Source organism: Heptranchias perlo, chromosome 29 (genome assembly GCF_035084215.1).
Source record: "Heptranchias perlo isolate sHepPer1 chromosome 29, sHepPer1.hap1, whole genome shotgun sequence".
In the NCBI taxonomy this organism is placed as follows: Eukaryota; Metazoa; Chordata; class Chondrichthyes; order Hexanchiformes; family Hexanchidae; genus Heptranchias; species Heptranchias perlo.
In genome coordinates, this window is record NC_090353.1 from 6,407,171 (window position 1) to 6,426,447 (window position 19,277).

At 45.8% G+C, this 19,277-nt stretch overlaps 1 protein-coding gene across 11 annotated transcripts in view; it reads left to right on the forward strand.

Annotated features, from left to right (window-relative positions):
• eps15l1a (epidermal growth factor receptor pathway substrate 15-like 1a) overlaps positions 1–19,277 on the forward strand; it is a 332,219-nt gene that overhangs the window by 105,240 nt on the left and 207,702 nt on the right. For all 11 annotated transcript variants that reach the window (XR_010957886.1, XM_067968026.1, XM_067968036.1 and 8 more), the window contains exons 9-11: positions 2,748–2,978; positions 8,875–9,029; positions 11,042–11,198. Coding sequence is in view for 10 of the 11 variants with exons in the window: in XM_067968026.1 (XP_067824127.1) it covers positions 2,748–2,978; positions 8,875–9,029; positions 11,042–11,198 (543 nt within the window). In the remaining variant the exon portion in view is untranslated. The remainder of the gene's footprint in view (positions 1–2,747; positions 2,979–8,874; positions 9,030–11,041; positions 11,199–19,277) is intronic.

Below are 19,277 nucleotides of genomic sequence, written 5' to 3' on the forward strand. Positions count from 1 at the left end.
GGCAAATTGTTGGAAACAATTCTGAGGGACAGTATAAATAGTCATTTAGAAAGGCACGGATTAATCCGTGCCTGTCAGCAGGGATTTGTTAAGGGAAGGCCGTGTCTGACTGACTTAATTGAATTTTTTGAGGAGGTAACAAGGGTCGATGAGGGTAACGCGTTTGATGTAGTGTGCATGGATCTCAGCAAGGCTTTTGAGAAGGTCCCACATGGCAGACTGGTCAGAAAAGTAAAAGCCCATGGGATCCAAGGGAAAGTGGCAAGTTGGATCCAAAATTGGCTTAGTGGCAGGAAGCAAAGGCCAACGGGTGTTTTTGTGTCTGGGAGGCTGTTTCCAGGGGGGTTTCACAGGGTTCAGTACTAGGTCCCGTGCTTTTTGTGGTATATATTAACGATTTAGACCTAAATGTAAAGGGCATGATTAAGAAGTTTGCAGATGATACAAAAATTGGCCATGTGGTCGATAGTGAGGAGGAAAGCAGGAAGATATCAATGGACTGGTCAGGTGGGTAGAAAAGTGGCAAATGGAATTCAGTCCGGAGAAGTGTGAGGTAATGCATTTGGGGAAGACAAACAAGGCAAGGGAATACACAATAAATGGGAGAATACTGAGGGGAACAGAGGGACTTTTGGAGTGCATGTCCACAGATCCCTGAAGGTAACAGGACAGGTAGATAAGTTGATTAAAAAGGCATATGGAATACTTTCCTTTGTTAGCCGAGGCATAAAATATAAGAGCAGGGAGGTTATGTTAGAACTGTATAAAACACTAGTTAGGCCACAGCTTGAGTATTGCGTACAGTTCTGGTCGCCACATTACAGGAAAGATGTGATTGCACTAGAGAGGGTACAGAGGAGATTTACGAGGATGTTGCCAGGACTGGAGAATTTTAGCTATGAGGAAAGATTGGATAGGCTGGGGTTGTTTTCATTGGAACAGAGGAGGCTGAGGGGTGATTTAATTGAGTTGTATAAAATTGAGTGGCCTGGATAGGGTGGACCTATTTCCCTTAGCAGATGGGTCAGTGACCGGGGGCATAAATTTAAAGTAATTGGTAGAAGGATTAGAGGGGAGCTGAGGAGAAATTTTTTCACCCAGAGGGTGGTGGGGGCCTGGAACTCACAGCCTGAAAGGGTGATAGAGGCAGAAACCCTCATTTTAAAAAGTACTCGGATGTGCACTTGAAGTGCCGTAACTTACAAGGCTACGGACCAAGTGCTGGAAAGTGAGATTAAACTGGATAGCTCTTTTTCGGCCAGCACGGACACAGTGGGCTGAATGGCAGCCTCCATTCCGTAACTTTCTATGATTTTATGAAGTTGTTCTTTACATTTTTGAGGGGGTTTATATTTTGTTTGGAAACTGGAACTATTTTTAACAGTACTCCACTTTTGCTTAACTATGATGTATCTTTGAACAGTAATTCCCTGGTTGTTTTTTTTGCACTTTTTTTTAAAGCTTAATTCAAATCCATATGTATGCATGTGTCCTGGCCCTTACTGGTATTGATTGCCAGGTAATAAATGTATTTGTATTGTGGTCACTAGTCCCTAGAAATTCCACAATATTTCTATGATATAGTTATTTTAAGAACCAGAGCTGGATGTAAGTTACATCTCGTGCGACCCTGTCACATTGGGTCAGAAAGCAGTCAGGACATTCTGATTCTTAATTTTATTAAGGAATTCCCACTTTTAAGAACCAAAGAAAATCCAAAGCGCAACAGGGCCTTTCACTTTGCTGCATGTTGGGTTGAATAATGAATCAGTTATTACAGTATTGTTGTCTTTATGTTGCTTGCTCCCAGGGTTCTGCCATTGCTGTGATTGATTACTAGGTGGTGTGTTGACTGAGGTTGCCTTGCATACTCTTTTTTAGTACATTTTTGTGAACCTATTGGAGTGTGTGCCTTCCTGTGAGTAGCCAAGTGGGATACATTTAGTATTGACCTTGGCAGCCCAGAGATTGGGATCTGAGGCCATGGGGAATCTCAGGAGTGATTGGCACTTCATATAGGTACATGGTAAATAATGGAGTATTGAGGGGAAGAAGAAATGGAATAGAATTGGGCACTAGGTATCTGTGGTCAGTTGAGATATTTGGCTTGATTGGAGCATACACACTGACGCAGACCAGTTGGGCTGAATGGCCTGTTTCAGTGCTGTAGATTCTATGTTTGAGAGAGACTGGGTGGTGCAACAGGTTTGAACGTTAATCTGTCACCTGTAGTACCTGTGGTTGAAATCCAGATTAAAGCCATCTTTTTCTGTTGACTGCAAGAGTCCCATGAGAAATGAGTTGAGGGTAGTCTCAAAAAAAAACAGTAGCCACAGTTCCACAGTGTGAGACGGCCCGTAATTCAGCACTCCTTGGCATTAAACTGTTCCATTTTGAAAGGATATGAGGCGGGTGTGACAAATGGCCATGCTGCCCTGTAAGGGATATGCTGCTGATGTTAGAACATCGGCAGATTGTTGGAAGAGTAAAGGGATCTTTACTTGGGCTCTACCTGAACCTGGAGCTTTATATTCTGGATGCCAAAGATGGGAAAGAGCTTAATTTCCCAAATGTGACATTCCTCACCTTTAGGAGCATAAAATTCGGTTTTAAAAAAGCCACTGACTGAGCTCTGTAATTACAGAGACTAGTGAGAATAACTCAAAGATTCAGATTGCACATGTGGAGCTGCTTCTTTACTGAAATATGGACACAGACTGCCTGACCCTCTTCTGTTTTTTTTGTAGGCGATGCATCTTGTTTACCGAGCTTTGGAGAAAGAGCCAGTTCCCCCCGTTCTACCATCTGCGCTTCTGCCACCGTCCAAGAGGAAGAAGCAAGCGCAAGCACTTGCTGGTTCAGTGCCAGTGCTTCCTGCCAGCCCACCACCTAAAGACAGTCTGCGATCCACTCCTTCACATGGCAGCATTAACAGCTTAAATAGTGCGGGCAGCATCTCTCCAAAGCACATCAAACAGGTAATAAGATGGGGAGCACTGTTCCATCTTTTTTTATTCGTTCATGGGATGTGGGCGTTGCTGGCAAGGCCAGCATTTATTGCCCATCCCTAAATGCCCTTGAGAAGGTGGTGATGAGCCGCCGCCTTGAACCGCTGCAGTCCGTGTGGTGACGGTTCTCCCACAGTGACATTAGGAAGGGAGTTCCAGGATTTTGACCCAACGGCGATGTATTTCCAAGTCGGGATGGTGTGTGACTTGGAGGTGAACGTGGAGGCGGTGTTCCCAATTGCCTGCTGCCCTTGTCCTTCTGGGTGATAGAGGTCGCGGATTTGGGAGGTGCTGTCTAAGAAGCCTTGGCGAGTTGCTGCAGTGCATCCTGTAGATGGTACACACTGCAGCCACAGTGCGCTGGTGGTGAAGGGAATGAATGTTTAGGGTGGTGGATGGGGAGCCAATCAAGCGGTCTGCTTTGTCCTAGATGGTGTCGAGCTTCTTGAGTGTTGTTGGAGCTGCGCTCATCCAGGCAAGTGGAGAGTATTCCATCACACTCCTGACTTGTGCCTTGTAGATGGTGGAAAGGCTTTGGGGAGTCAGGAGGTGAGTCACTCGCCACAGAATACCCAGCCTCTGACCTGCTCTTGTAGCCACAATATTTATGTGGCTGGTCCAGTTAAGTTTCTGGTTAATGGAGACCCCCAGGATGTTGACGGTGGGGTATTCGGTGATGGTAATGCTGTTGAATGTCAAGGGGAGGTAGTTACACTCTCTCTTGTTGGAGATGGTCTTTGCCTGGCACTTGTCTGGCCCGAATGTTACTTGCCATTTATCAGCCCAAGCCTGGATGTTGCCCAGGTCTTGCTACATGCGGGTACTGACTGCTTCATTATCTGAGGGGTTGCGAATGGAACTGAACACTGCAATCTCCAGTGAACGTCCCCATTTCTGACCTTATGATGGAGGGAAGGTCATTGATGAAGCAGCTGAAGATGGTTGGGCCTAGGACACTGCCCTGAGGAACTCCTGCAGCATTGTCCTGGGGCTGAGATGATTGGCCTCCAACAACCACTACCATCTTCCTTTGTGTTAGGTATGACTCCAGCCACGAGAAAGTTTTCGCCCTGATTCCCATTGACTTCAATTTCACGAGGGCTCCTTGATGCCACACTCGGTCAAATGCTGCCTTGATGTCAAGGGCAGTCACTCTCACCTCACCTCTGGAATTTAGCTCTTTTGTCCATGTTTGGACCAAGGCTGTAATGAGGTCTGGAGCCGAGTGGTCCTGGCGGAACCCATACTGAGGTCATTGGTGAGTAAGTGCCGCTTGATAGCACTGTCAACGACACCTTCCATCACTTTGCTGAGGATTGAGAGCAGACTAATGGGGCGGTAATTGGCCGGATTGGATTTGTCCTGCTTTGTGGACAGGACATACCTGGGCAATTTTGCACATTGCTGCAGATGCCAGTGTTGTAGCTGTACTGGAACAGCTTGGCTAGAGGCGCAGCTAGTTCTGGAGCACAAGGCTCCAGCACGACAGCCGGGATGTTGTCGGGGCCCATAGCCTTTGCTGTATCCAGTGCACTCAGCCATTTCTTGACATCATGTGGAGTGAATCGAATTGGCTGAAGACTGGCTTCTGTGATGGTGGGAATCTCGGGAGGAGGCCGAGATGGATCATCCACTTGGCACTTCTGGCTGAAGATGGTTGCAAACACTTCAGCCTTTATCTTTTGCACTCACGTGCTGGACTCTGCCATCATCGAGGATGGGCGTGTTCATGGAGCCTCCTCCTCCTGTTAGATGTTTAATTGTCCACCACCAATCACGACTGGGTGTGGCAGGACTGCAGAGCTTTGATTTGATCCGTTGGTTGTGGAATCGCTTAGCTCTGTCTGTAGCATTCTATAGCTTGCTAAGATAGTTCCCATTGTCATGGCACATTCTCTGGAGTGAGAGGATGTACATACTCCCAGGCTTCTACCAAGCCTCCACAAGAGCAGCTCAGTGACTTGCCTATCTTTTTTTCCCCCCTCCAGTCAGTGTGCCACCTCACCCCCAACAGTTTGGTTAAGATTGGAAACTTGTTATTTGGGAACGTGTGGCTGTGTGCTTGATCCTTGCCACTCTAGTACTTCACGTTGAAGTCCCGGGGTGCTGTGCTCCAATGCTGTCCTTGTTCTTGAGAAGAGTTGTAGCCACAGTGCTCTCGTTAATATGCATATGACTGATGGCTGAGATTTGGTCAATCATGAATTGGCTTAATTTGAGACTACCTTTGTGTAGAACTTAACAATAACTCTTGTAGTATTAAGATGCCTTCCCTGTCCAGCTGCGAGGCTTGGGTTAGAGTCCCGGGCTTGAATGATGTTCATGTTTATGCTTTCTCCGGGATAGTGAAAGCTTTCTGGACACAGCTGGGGCTACCTGAGGGAAGCAGTGGATTAACGTCAGCTAATGGCCAGTGTTAATGAGAATGAGGAACATAAAGTAATCAATATTAATAAAGAAAAAGAACTGGAGAAATTAATGGGACTAAAAGTCGACAAATCCCCTGAACCTGATGGCCTATGGCCTACGTCCTAGGGTTTTAAAAGAGGTGGCTGCAGAGATAGTGGATGCATTGGTTTTGATCTTCCAGAATTCCCTAGATTCTAGAACGGTCCCAGTAGATTGGAAGGTAGCAAATGTAACCCTACTATTCAAGAAAGTAGGGAGAGAGAAAACAGGGAACTGTAGGCCAGTTAGCCTGACATCGGTAGTAGGGAAAATGCTATAATATATTAGTAAGAATGTAGTAACAGTGCACTTAGAAAATCAAAATATGATTAGGCAGAATCAACATGATTTTATCAAAGGGAAATCATGTTTGACCAACCTATTAGGGGCGGACGTATGAGGAGAGGTTGAGTAGATTGGGACTCTACTCATTGGAGTTCAGAAGAATGAGAGGCGATCTTATTGAAACATATAAGATTGTGAAGGGGCTTGATCGGGTGGATGCGGTAAGGATGTTCCCAAGGATGGGTGAAACTAGAACTAGGGGGCATAATCTTAGAATAAGGGACTGCTCTTTCAAAACTGAGATGAGGAGAAACTTCTTCACTCAGAGGGTGGTAGGTCTGTGGAATTTGCTGCCCCAGGAGGCTGTGGAAGCTACATTAAATAAATTTAAGACAGAAATAGACAGTTTCCTAGAAGTAAAGGGAATTAGGGGTTACGGGGAGCGGGCAGGAAATTGGACATGAATTTAGATTTGAGGTTAGGATCAGATCAGTCATGATCTTATTGAATGGCGGAGCAGGCTCGAGGGGCCGATTGGCCTACTCCTGCTCCTATTTCTTATGTTCTTATGTTCTTATGAGTTTTTTGAGGGTGTAACTAGCAGGGTAGATAAGGGGGGAACTTGTGGATGTAGTATATTTGGATTTTCAAAAGATTTTTGCAACAGAAGAGGTTGTTACACAAGATTACGGATTATGACTCATGGGATTGGGGATAATATATTGGCATGGACTGAGGATTGGTTGATGGACAGAAAACAGAGTAAGAATAAACGGGTCATTTTCGGGTTGGCAGTTTGTAAATAGTGGGGTGCCCCAAGGATCAGTGCTTGGGCCTCAGCTATTTACAATCTGTATCAATGACTTAGATGAGGAGACTGAGTGTAATGTATCCAAGTTTGATGACGATACAAAGCTAGGTGGGAAAGTAAGCTGTGAGGAGGACGCAAAAAGTGTGCAAAGGGGATATAAGTGAGTGGGCAAGAAATGGCAGTTGGAGTATAATGTGGGGAAATGTGAGGTTATTTACTTTGGAAGGAAGAATAAAAAAGCAGAATTTTTTTTTAAAAGGTGAGAGACTAGTCATTGTTGGTATTCAGAGGGATTTGGATGTGCTTGTACACGAATCATAGAAAGTTAACATGCAGGGTACAGCAAGCAATTAGGAAGGCAAATGGTACATTAGCCTTTATTGCAAGGGGGTTGGAGTATAAGAGTAAGGAAGCCTTGCTGCAATTACATAGGGCTTTGGTGAGACCACCTGGAGTACTGTGTACAGTTTTGGTCTCCTTACCTAAGGAAGTATATACTTGCCTTAGAGATGGTGCAATGAAGATTCACTAAATTGATTCCTGGGATGAGAGGGTTGTCCTCTGAGGAGAGATTGAGTAGAATGGGCCTATACTCAGGAGTTTAGAAGAATGAGAGGTGATCTCATTGAAACATATAAGATTCTACGAGGGCTTGACAGGGTAGATGCTGAGAGGCTGTTTCCCTTGGCTGGAGAGTCTAGAACTAGGGGTCATAGTCTCAGGATAAGGGGTCAGACATTTAGGACTGAGATGAAGAAAAATTTCTTCACTCAGAGGGTTGTGAATGTTTGGAATTCTCTACCGCAGTGGCTGAGTATATTCAAAACTGAGATAGATGGATATTTGGACTCTAAGGGTATCAAGGGATATGGGGATCGGGCAGGAATGTGGAGTTGAGGTCGAAGATCAGCCATGATCTTATTGAATGGCGGAGCAGGCTTGAGGGTTCATGTGGCCTACTCCTCCAATTTTTTAGGTTTTTATGTTTCACCCCGCCCCAAGCAGAATCAAATCATGCCGATGTCGCGTTAACAAGCATGTGCATTTAAAATGCTCAAACGTGGAGAATATATGTTAAAATGAATGAGTTACTGTACGTAGAATATGACCTTACAGCTAGAGGACGAGGATAAAAGCAGTGTTCCTCAAGACAATGATTAGAAGGTTCCCCCCTCTCCAAGGGTAGTAGCTAATTGGAATGGACTCCCAACTAAACTAGCGATTATAATGCGAGTGAACAGCTTACATATCTGTTTAAGAAGACTGAAAGTTATATCGACAGACACCGCTGGGTGTGTTCTCCATGGAACACAGTGGTTGAGGCGCCAGTTGAGTGCACGGCTTGGAGTTGTGAATGTGTGTTGTAGTGTTGGGTTAATACAGGAGTTTCACGCCATTGGCTTTGGGAGATATTACAGAAAGCTTTCTTATGCAGGTTTTACTTTTGATTGGTTGGTTGCCCCTCCCCCTCAGAAGACTGGCTGAATTGGGCACACACTATGACTAGGCTCATTTGTAATGGTCTGTGATTGAATAAACTTGAGCCGAATGACTTCCTCTTCCACCCTTTCCTGTGCTGTTATGCCCAGTGCCTATTTGTAGTGAGGCTGTGGATATTTGCCAAGCCAGTTGTATCATTCTATCAGTACTGCTGCAGTGTACGAGACCTGAATTTACAATAAGGCAACATCATAGTTGGCTGCACTGCTGTTACACAAATATAACATTAGGCTCTCGATGTAATGGCTCTGAATTCTGATTTGTTCTGAAAACGGTTGTGATTATCACTCGGATTATGAAAGTGTTTTCCCCCTGTAGCTAAAAGGGCATGTGAGTGATTTACCCTCAGGACTCTGTGACTACTGCCCTGAAACTGTCCACTAGAAAGTGCATGAGAGCAGTCCTGAGTGATGACCCTTAATTTTGGTGGTAGCAGTGATCAGGACCTCTGTGTGCACGGGAATGTGTTCTGTGAATCCATGACTTGTGCTTCACTGCACGTGCTACAAGGAAAATAACAATTGTAACTCTGAAATCAAAGTAATTTGAACTGGATGGCTCTTTTATGTATATACATTTGATTAGATTTCACCCATGACGGTTATGGCTGTTATCACTCTCATTGCATCCACAGATACTGACCTGGATATTCCAGTAAGTTGTCCTTTTAGGTACTTCACACCATACTTGGTTGGGGAGATGATGAATTAAGTCAGCGCTATTATCAGGGCTGTGATGATTTGTGATCCTTTACACGCTGTATTGCTTTCACCTACTGACATTGTGCAGTATAGTGACCTGGAAAAATCTTGTTTGTTGCAGCCTGTAAACTGGGTTGTGCCAGCTAATGACAAGATGCGGTACGATGACATCTTCCTCAAAATAGACTTGGATATGGATGGGTACGTCAGTGGCTTGGAGGTCAAGGATATCTTCATGCAGTCTGCGCTTCATCAGAATGTCTTGGCTCACGTGTGGTAAGAGTCGTATCGTTCGCACGCGGAGTGTCTCAGCTAATGTATGGAGAGAGAGTCATAGTCTCTACTTGGGACATCTTAGTTCATGTATGATAAATATTGATTAGCCAACTAAACTGAAGGCAGTCTTACCCTTCTTCAGTGCTATCGACTCCTGATGTGGGTCTTGCGCAGTTAACAGCACTGGCAAATGTAAATGTTCCAGCCATGCCTGCAGCAGGGACCTAGATTTCATTCCATCTCTTAAACTGCCTCTGACCTACAGCCTCACTGATGGCTACTAATTGTGCTGAGCTGCATTCATTGCATCAGCATGCTAGTAACATGAGGCTGCCATGACTGCGGGGTATCAGCATCATGTACAGCGCACACCATAGTGCCGACATAAGGCAACTGCATGTGTGGGGCAGCGAGCATACAGTTTCCGAGTTGGATGTACTCAGGTGCATGAGTGGCACTTGTAAATTGTTCTCCCAGGACCCAAACTCAGGTGCTGACGTAAGGTAAAAGCACCTTCAGGTTAATGACTTCACAACCAGTGATAAGACCCAATATTATACCAATGATGGAATCACAAATGGGAACAAGAGTAGGTGATTCAGTCCCTCTGACCTGTTCCGCCATTCAATTAGATCATGGCTGATCTGTATCTTAACTCCATTTACCTGCTTTCATTCGATATCCCTTAACACCCTTACCCAAAAAAAGTCTTATCAATCTCAGTTTTGAAATCTTCAATTTGAAATTGACCCCCAGCCTCACCAACTTTTTGGGAGAGAGTGTTCCAGATTTCCACTACCCTTTGTGAAGAAGTGCTTCCTGACATCACTTCTGAATGCCCCCTTGTTCTGGACTCCCCCTCCAGAGGAAATAATTTCTCTCAATCTCCCCTATCAAATCCTTTAATCATCTTAAACTCCCCAATTAGATTGCTCTTTAATCTTCTATACTCAAGGGGGAAAGAAAACCATCATTGCAATGCCCATGAACTATACTTATGACATAGTGACGGTGCGTGAAGTGCCCTTCGTTGACTATACTGGTGCAGTGGCAGTGTCTGCATATCACACAATGTCGAGGGAACAGGCCGCACTCGATCAAATGAATGCTCTTAAGCTGTGCCGTTCATGAAATCGGCTGCAGTTAATCTCAAAAGATAGAGGTGTTCAAAATTATGACTGGTTTTGATGGAGTAGATAGGGAGAAACTGTTTCCACTGGCAGGCGGAACAAGACAGATTTAAAGTAATAGGCAAAAGAGCCAGCGGGGGAGAGGAGGAGAATTTTTTTTTTGTGTTATGATCTGGAATGCACTGCCTGAAAGGGTGGTGGAAGCAGATTCAATAGTAACTTTCAAAAGGGAATGGGATAAATACTCGAAGAGAAAAAATTTGCAGGGCCTTGGGGAAAGAACAAGGGAAAGGGACTAATTGGATAGCTCTTTCAAAGAACCGGCAAAGGCACAATGGTTTGAATGGCCTCCTTCTGTGCTGTATGATAGTATGACATGTTTGTCTAATATTTTCTTTAGAAAGAAATTCACTCAATCGAAGTGTGCTGTGCTACTGCACATGCTGGTTTTTATCTTGTAAGAGGGGCTTTTTATTAAATACACCACATGGGCATGAGTCTGTTTCATCCTTAGTGCCCCTTTATTTTGCATTTCTAGCAGGCTTCCCGACTTGTGCCAGCATGACTTTTCAGCTGCTGGGAGGTCTTCGACAACGGCCCAGCAGCAACACTCCCTGATTTCTTTACCTCTTGTTGTGGTGAGGCACAGCAGTGTGGTTGAAACAGGGATCCACTTCCAGATGGTTTCTCCACCACCTGCTGTATGTTCCTCACTGCAGATTGGGATTAGCTTGTTTTCCTCTCTATTAAATTACATTGCTGCTATGTCAACATGTACCTTCCTTTAATAGTTTGTTGTGATATTAAACATAGGAGTCGGCATGGTTTTGCTGTAGTTGCAATATCGAGCCTGCATTTATTTAGTAAACTGTTTTCCAACAGGGCCCTGGCCGACACAAAACAGATGGGGAAACTGAACCGGGAACAGTTCAGTTTAGCAATGTATCTGATCCAGCAGAAGGTCAGCAAAGGGACTGACCCTCCCCAGGTGCTGACTGCAGACATGATCCCTCCATCCGAGAGGACCACACCAATATCAGTAAGTACCTGATGCAACTCCGACTTTATAGGAATTCATTAGAAACTCTTAGCTTTAGACTTGGCAGTCTGGGCTGGTACATTTCATCACGTGGGCCGGTTACCCCAGTTTAAGCTCAGCACCTGTGGAACTATACCCAGTAAGGGGTCAGGCAAGTCGGAGGGTGAATAAATTGGTGGGAAAAAAACTAGTCATGTACAGCTGTGTGGCAACGTTTATTTTGACCTCCTCATCTTCCTGTGTTGGGACTGCAGGAGTGGGACATGAACCCAGCATAATGCATCAGTAATCGGTCTTTATGGAGGCCTACGTTCGGAACTCAACCAGCCTATGATAGTTTAAGATGTAAATAATACTGGGATTTCAGTAGCATACAGGTGCTGCCTGAAGTGTTTATACAATGTCCACTTGAACTGTGAAAAACACAGTGGTACAAGTATACTTTCTGTCATTTCAAACAGAGGGTGTACTGGAGAGAGCATTTTGAATGTTATAACATTTCACTCGGGTGATGTGTGGCAAGCACAGGTCTGTCACTGGAAGTGGTGGGAACAGTTTGAGATGATGAAAGCAAAAGTATCCCACAAGAAGTGTATTGCAACAACACCAGAACACACAGGTGTAGAAGTGAGTTTTATTTAACCTTTGATTTAGCAGACTCCATATCAAACGTCATGAGAATGGAAAATACTAATACTGTGTCTATACTGCTGGATTGGAGGCTGGAGTTGGTGTTTTATTTTCAGGGGTCTCTGACCTTTGTGTCTCCCATCCTATGTGCACTTTTCACACAAAATGTGAACCATTCTGTGCTTCCACATAAGTGAAGTGATGAGAACTTTACCTCTCTCAACCTCTCAGCTGCCTCTGTGCTGTTGGAATGTTTGTCCCACATCCAGATTCGTAACTTCCTCCCCAGCTCAACAATGGGAAGACTAAGGCCATTGTCTTTGACCCCAGCCACAAATGTCATTCCCATGCTAGTGATTATATCCCTTTCCCCAACCACTGTCCCACACTAAACCCTTGGTGTCCTATCTGACCCCAAGCTGAAATTCAGAGCCCGCACCGTCTCCATTACAAAGACCATTTACGCTCACCTCTGCAGCATTGCCTGCATCTGCTGCTACCTCAGCCCCATCACTGCTGAAACTCTTGCACATACCTTTACCTCCAGACTTGACTAATGCCTTTTTTCCCTGCATCCCATCCTCCACCTTCCATGTTCCAAATTGTCTAAAACTTAGCTCCATGTATTCTTCCTTGCCCAAAGTCCTACTAAGCCATCACCCCTATTCCCGCTGATCTAAACTGGTTCCCCATACCCCAGTGCATTCAATTTGAAACCTTCGCCTTTAAATCCTTCAACCACCTTGCCTCACCCTATCTCTGCAACCTCTTACAGTCCTGCACTCCTCCCCATAGGACCTGGTCCCCTGACTGCGACCTCTTGGATATCCTCCCCCGCTATTTGTCCCACCACTGATGGCAGAACCTTCAACTTCTTGGGTCCTACTCTTTGAAATTCTTTTCCTAAAATTCTTTGCTCTTTTTAAAAAAAAATTCAAAACTTTTTTCTGAACTTTGGTCACCACCCCTCCTAACCTCTCCCTGGCTCGGTGTCTGTCTCTGTATGCCATTTGTAAAGTGCATTAAAGGTGTTATATAAATGCAAATTGTTGTTTTGCTTAGTACTGGTTATTGGGAATGATTGAAATGTGGGGACATCCCCTTGAGCAGCTCTTGTTATATTGTTGGCTACTTGATGACACTGAATCTGACCCAAGTTAAGATCTGTGTTTTCTTCAAGTGAACTTGGTGCTGCAGCTCTTGATGTATGTACAATAACCACCTTTTGCATGTACCTGTGGGCCTACTTTATTTTTTCTCTCTGTAGAGCCTCTCAGGCTACATGACTCCTGTTGGGCCTGAGCTTTCGCAACTAACAGAAATGAGGCGTGTGAGTAACTTGTGTCATGTAACATGTCATCAGGGTGCTCCCACCTGCCTGCTTTAAACATTCCGCAAACCCTTGCCTGTTCCTCCCATTGCCTCAAGTCAATATCATCCAATTGTTATGTCTATCCTGAGCCTGTGCATGTTGGACGTTGGCAAGCTCAGAAATGATCTGGTCACTACCTGCCATGTGTGAATGATTGAGCCGAGCATAGAGTTGTGTGCAGTTCCAATTTCAACTTTGGCAAATAACCCTGTCAGCCTCAGTGGACTAAGTGAAGGGAGATTGAGTAATGCAGTGTAAATACAGTCCCCAGCAATTAAAACGTCCATGTTTAAAACGGGCAGTTGCTTATATCGGCCAAAAAGTGAAAACCATTTTCCTTTTGCATTAATGTCAATTTCAAAGTTGCTGGTTACAGCGTCTTCAGTGCTCCATTTATTTCGTCTAGAAACAGCTGTGTTTACTCACCAGTTCACACCTCATTTAGGTGCACTGAAAGGAAGAACAATCACAAGTAAATGATTGAAATAAATCTCGTTGCATTGCATGCAGTCTTGATTGGTTTCTTCATTGTTGATCTGTAGTATACAGGACAGTACGGTCATAGTGCTTATATCTCTCAATCTCTCGCTGTATCCATCAAGCCTAGCCTCTCTCCCGCATTCAAGGGAGTCTCACATGGGAATCACTCTATCCTGCGCGCCCCCCCGCAATCACTATTGTAGACTGTGTTAGTAATCCCAATGAAAATGTGTCTGTTACAACATTCATAGTAATATTGAAAAGCCCCTATTAAAACGGCAAGGTTTTCACCATAACTTGTTACACCGGCCAGCGCATATAGCGGGCAAATCGCGTTCGCACGAACGTGCCCGCTATATGTGGTGGGGACTGTATATAGTCAGCATTTTAAAAAAAATAATAATTTTGATCCTCTAATTTCAGTGATTTCTTGTTATGGGTCCCTATCCCCATACTTTTTGAATGAGGTTAGTGCTTGCTGCTCGAAACTATGTGAAAGCATCATAATGGTGCCTCATGCTGCCATTTCTACTTTTCCTTCCTTGTGGTGAAACCTATGGTGAATATATTTGAAGAGGATTGATGAGCAGCAACCAGCATGTGTTGTTCTTCTAGATACAGATCAGCCATGATCTAATAGAATGGCTGAACAGGCTCGAGGGGCTAAATGGCCTACTCTTGTCCCTATAAAGGGAAGTGTCCTTTGCCAAACAGAGCACCTGGTCAGGTGTGCAGTGCGAGGAGGAACAGCATGGCTGTTTGCACTAATACTTGCAAGGATTGTGGTGCCCCATAAACATTTACAATTCACCCCCGCCCCTTTAGTTTGTATAATGTAGAAGTTCCATGTCTCCCCAGGCCCTATCATTGTACCAATGTTAACAAGCCATGGCTTTGTGTGTGGTGGGTCGAGTGAAGCCTCAAGTTAAAACCCTTCCAGTTAAGATGCTGCAAAGATGCTCTGGAGTAAAAGTTAACTTCAACGGGACAGGGGGGGATGTTGCAATTTTGAAGAACAATTCAGACCCTCCCTAACTATGACGTTCCTTACTGATGTAGGTTTCCCACATCTAGGCAGAGGGTTGGTGCAATTCGGAGTCTCTCTGGTGGACCAGTTGCTTTGGGCATGAATTCTTTGTGTGAATGGGTCCGATCCTAAACCCGAGACACGGTGGACTGTATCTGCTTTTGGGTGATTTGTATCATAAAACCAGAGAATGCTGACCTGCAATAAAACCCAGATACTTTTAATTATAAACAGAGCACCTACTTCAAACTGGGTGGTCTCCTTTAAACACACCACAGAGTTCAAGTGTGTAAATAGGTGGAGGATATAGAGAAAAAGTAGTTTAAAAGTTTCCTACCTCCTTCCCTGTGTTGCTGTATTTGTAGTTGGCTACATTCATTAATTTCTAGTTTGCTGAATGGTCTACTGCACTGTGAACATTGGAGCCATTTACAAATTGCATTGCTGTGTAACCTGTATTGTACAAATGAGGAGGTCTGAGATGCTTATGGGATTTACTTACAAATATGCTTATGCATGGATACATGAAGTTGCTTGTATCTGTGCTCAATATTACTCGGCTGTATGAACACGATTTGGCTAAAGCATGTAGAAAGGTCAATACGAGGTACCTGACTGCTTTAAATTAAGCACTAAAAAGAGTTACAGTTCAGTGATTGACTGATGATCCGTTGCAGCATTGTGTGTTTATTCCCTGCGCAGTGCTTTCTAGGTAAGACTGCCCCACTGGGACCAGTTTGTGTAGCGGTCCCAGCTTTCCACAGAATGTGAGCTCAGATAAAGTCATAGGGGGTTAAATTGGTTAACCCCCGAAAACTGACGCGGGGATCGCGGTGTGCGATTAACCCGTGCCTGGCTGTTGAGATGCAAGCAGCACGTTAGCTACCTGCTAATCCAAATGATTGCTGTGTGCAGCCAGCTGGAACTGCACTGAGTGGCTGCACGCACCAGCAGGGGGCTCCAATATCGGGAGTTGCCAGCACTACTTAAAGGCAGCCTGCACCTCTTAAAGGGGAGGTGCACTGTGGCTGCAGGAAGTGGTGTGAAGTGATTCCTGGGCTGGAAGATATTAAGGAATGGCTGTTCCTGCGAGAGAGCGTGCACGTAGGTTCTCAGACGTGCACTGGAGGCCTTGGTGGAAGAGGTGAACAGACAGAGGGCCATCCTATATCCGCAGGGGGGCAGGAGGCCCTCCAGATACATCAGCAAGGGGCAGTGGGAGTCGGTGACGGACGAGGTCAATGCTAGGAGCATCGCTCCACGCACATGAATGCAATGCAGGAAGAAGTTCATGATTTGACACGAGTGGTTAAGGTGAGTGCTTTCAACTGTCACTTGGCATATCCTACCAACTGCACCACTAGCCTCATCCACTGCTCCATGCACTACACCCCCCATCACTCATCAACCAACAAACTCTTTCAATCAGTACGCAACCTTGCAAATCAGATGCTGCATCTCACCCTCACACATTACCACTCTTGCAAAACGCACACCCACAACTCCCAGGATACACACTGGCAGCTGTTCAACCATGACAGTCACATCACCCAAACATCTTGCAGGACACTCACTGACATACTTCCCTCTTACAGGAGAGGGTGGCGCATAACAACAGGCAGCAGGAAAGATCTGGGGGAGGTCAGACACGCCTACACGTCCTCACCCCCATGGAGGACACCGTGCTGTCAATCATTGGGCGGTCTGTCGCTGCGGCCGTGGCCACAGGTGGTTCTGGAGGTATCGATGATGATGGTCTCTGCATACCTAATCCTCCTCGCTCCCCACTTCTCCCTCGTTCCACAATCTTTTCTGACTCACGTGCTGCAGATGGCGTCAGCACGCAGGTCTTACTTTCTCCTCTTCCCCCTCACCCACAGCTCAACCCTTCTCCCTTTGTCATTTCAGATACCCAAGAACTGGAACCGGCCCAGTCAGAGGAGGCAGAGAAAGACAACAGTGATGATGCAGACACACCGTCACTTGACCTGACACTCGCATTCACCAGCTCAGATACTGACACTGCGTGTACTTTAGAGGCTCGGATAGAAGAGGGGTCTGCATGTGGTGAGATACTGGGTACAAGTGCGCAGGAGACGAGGTGGGGGGTACGGATACCACAGGTGTCAGCTCACCGGAGGGCGAAGTTGCACACTAGTTCTGCTGCTGAGGAGTCAGATGAGGACTTCAATGGGCTAGGCTACAGAAGGAGGCTGATGGGTGTACACAACCAAATGCTTGGTGCACTGGAAAGCCTGCCAGGAAGCCTGCGCACAATGTGAAGGGGCATGGGGGAGTCCAGCTCCAACTTGGCACAGGGCTTTGCACAGAGCTTGGAGCCTATCCTTACCCACATGGAACGGGTGGTCACCTCCATCAGCGCACCTGTGGAACCCACCATGATGCAGCATCTGATGATCGATGTCACAGCTTCCATTGCAGCAAAAACAGCTGCCACCCAAGGTCTGCATGCTTCATTTGGAGCTCAGACTGCTGCCATCGTAGCTCTGGGGACCACTGTGGAACGGGGTTTCCAGGGCGTCACAGCACTCCAGCAATCTGTTCTCTAGCAGATCACCAGGATTGCTGAGGCGCCGTCCTAGGAGAGTGGCAATGGCGCCATGGGAGACGAAACTGCTGTCCTCTCTCAGGCTGACAGCATTCCTGCTCCCATCCCTGCCACTCCGCCAGTGGCTTTGCTGTTGCCTATCGGCCAGCCAGCCAGCCAGACTGAAATGGTGCAGTCTGAAGCCGGGCCCCCTCGGCCCAGAAATGTTCGAGGTTGTCCTCCACAGCCATCTGCACGCTCCTCAATTGAAGGTCAGCAGCCTTGCACCACGCATGCTCAACCACTGGGGAGCACTAGGAAAGGTAAAGGCACACAAACGACAGGCACTAAGAGAATGCACAAGGGTGAATAGTCTCATATAGTCTCATTTTGTTTGCTTTATTGTATATGATAATTGATAAATTTAGATTTGGATTTGCATTTGGTGTTGGCTTTCATATCTGCGATGAGCTGAGGGAGGAAGCAATGTGTAATCATAAGGAGGACGATTTGATGGTCATGTGGGAGTTGAAAGGTAAGGAATGTGGGACTGTTGGTGAATGGGGAGGTGTCGTTGAGGTTACTGGTGTGTCTCATTCATAATCTAATCATGCAGAGCCCTGGCAGATGGGGCCTGTCGACCTTGTTGCCTCCCTGTGTTTTCCTCCACTTCCTGCTGCACTTCCTCCTCCTCCTCCCTCTTCTAGCAGCTTGTCCTGCTCTGCATGGCCTCTCTTCATTCTCCCAGTCATGCTCAATCCTCAGAGGAAGCCTTAGCAGGCCACCCATGTCTGGAAGCAATGTTAGAATCATAGAAAGTTTGGGCACATAAGGAGGCCATTTGGCCCATCATGTCCGTGCCAGCTGAAAAAGAGCTATCCAGCTTAATCCCTCTTTCCAGCACTTGGTCCATAGCCCTGTAGGTTACGGCAGTTCAAGTGCACATCCAAGTACTTTTTAAATGAGTTAAGAGTTTCTGCCTCTACCACCCTTTCAGGCAGTGTGTTCCATACCCCCATCAGTGAAAAATTTTCTACACAGCTCCCCTCTAATCCTTCTACCAATTATTGTAGACCCATGCCCCCAACCACTGACCCCTCCTGCTAAGGGAAATAGATCCTTCCTATCCACTCTATCCAGTCCCGTCATAATTTTATACACCTCAATTAAATCTCCCCTCAGCCTCCTTTGTTCCAAAGAAAACAACCCCAGCCTATCCAATATTTTCTCATAGCTAAAATTCTCCAGCCCTGGCAACATCCTTGTAAATCTGCTCTGTGCCCTCTCTCGGGCAATCATATCTTTCCTGTAATGTGACCAGAACTGTATGCAGCACTCAAGCTGTGGCCGAACCAATGTTTTATACGTAAAGGCAAGTATCTCGTATGCCTTTTTAACCACCTTATCTACATGTCCTGCTACCTCCAGGGATCTGTGGACATGCATTCCAAGGTCCCTCTCTTCCTCTGCACCTCTCAGTATCCTTCCATTTATTGTGTACTCCCTTGCCTTGTTTGCCCTTCCTAAAGGCATTACCTCATACTTCTCCGGATTAAATTCCATTTGCCACTTTTCTGCCCAACTGACCAGTCCATTGATATCTTCCTGCAGTCTACAGCTTTCCTCCTCACAATCAACCACATGGCCAATTTTTGTATCATCTGCAAACTTCTTGATCAAGCCCCCCCACATTGAAGTCCAAATCATTAATATATACCACAAAAAGCAAGGGACCTAGTACTGAGCCTTGCGGGACCCCACTGGAATCAGCCTTCCAGTTGCAAAAACACCCGTCAGCCATTACCCTTTGCTTCCTGCCACTGAGCCAGTTTTGGATCCAACTAGCCACGTTCCCTGGATCCCAGGGGTTTTACTTTTTTGATCAGTGCCACGTGGGACCTTGTCAAAAGCCTTGCCAAAATCCATGTAGACTACATCAAATGCATTACCCTCATTGACCCTCCTTGTTACCTGCTCAAAAAATTCAATCAAGTTAGTCAGACACGACCTTCCCTTAACAAA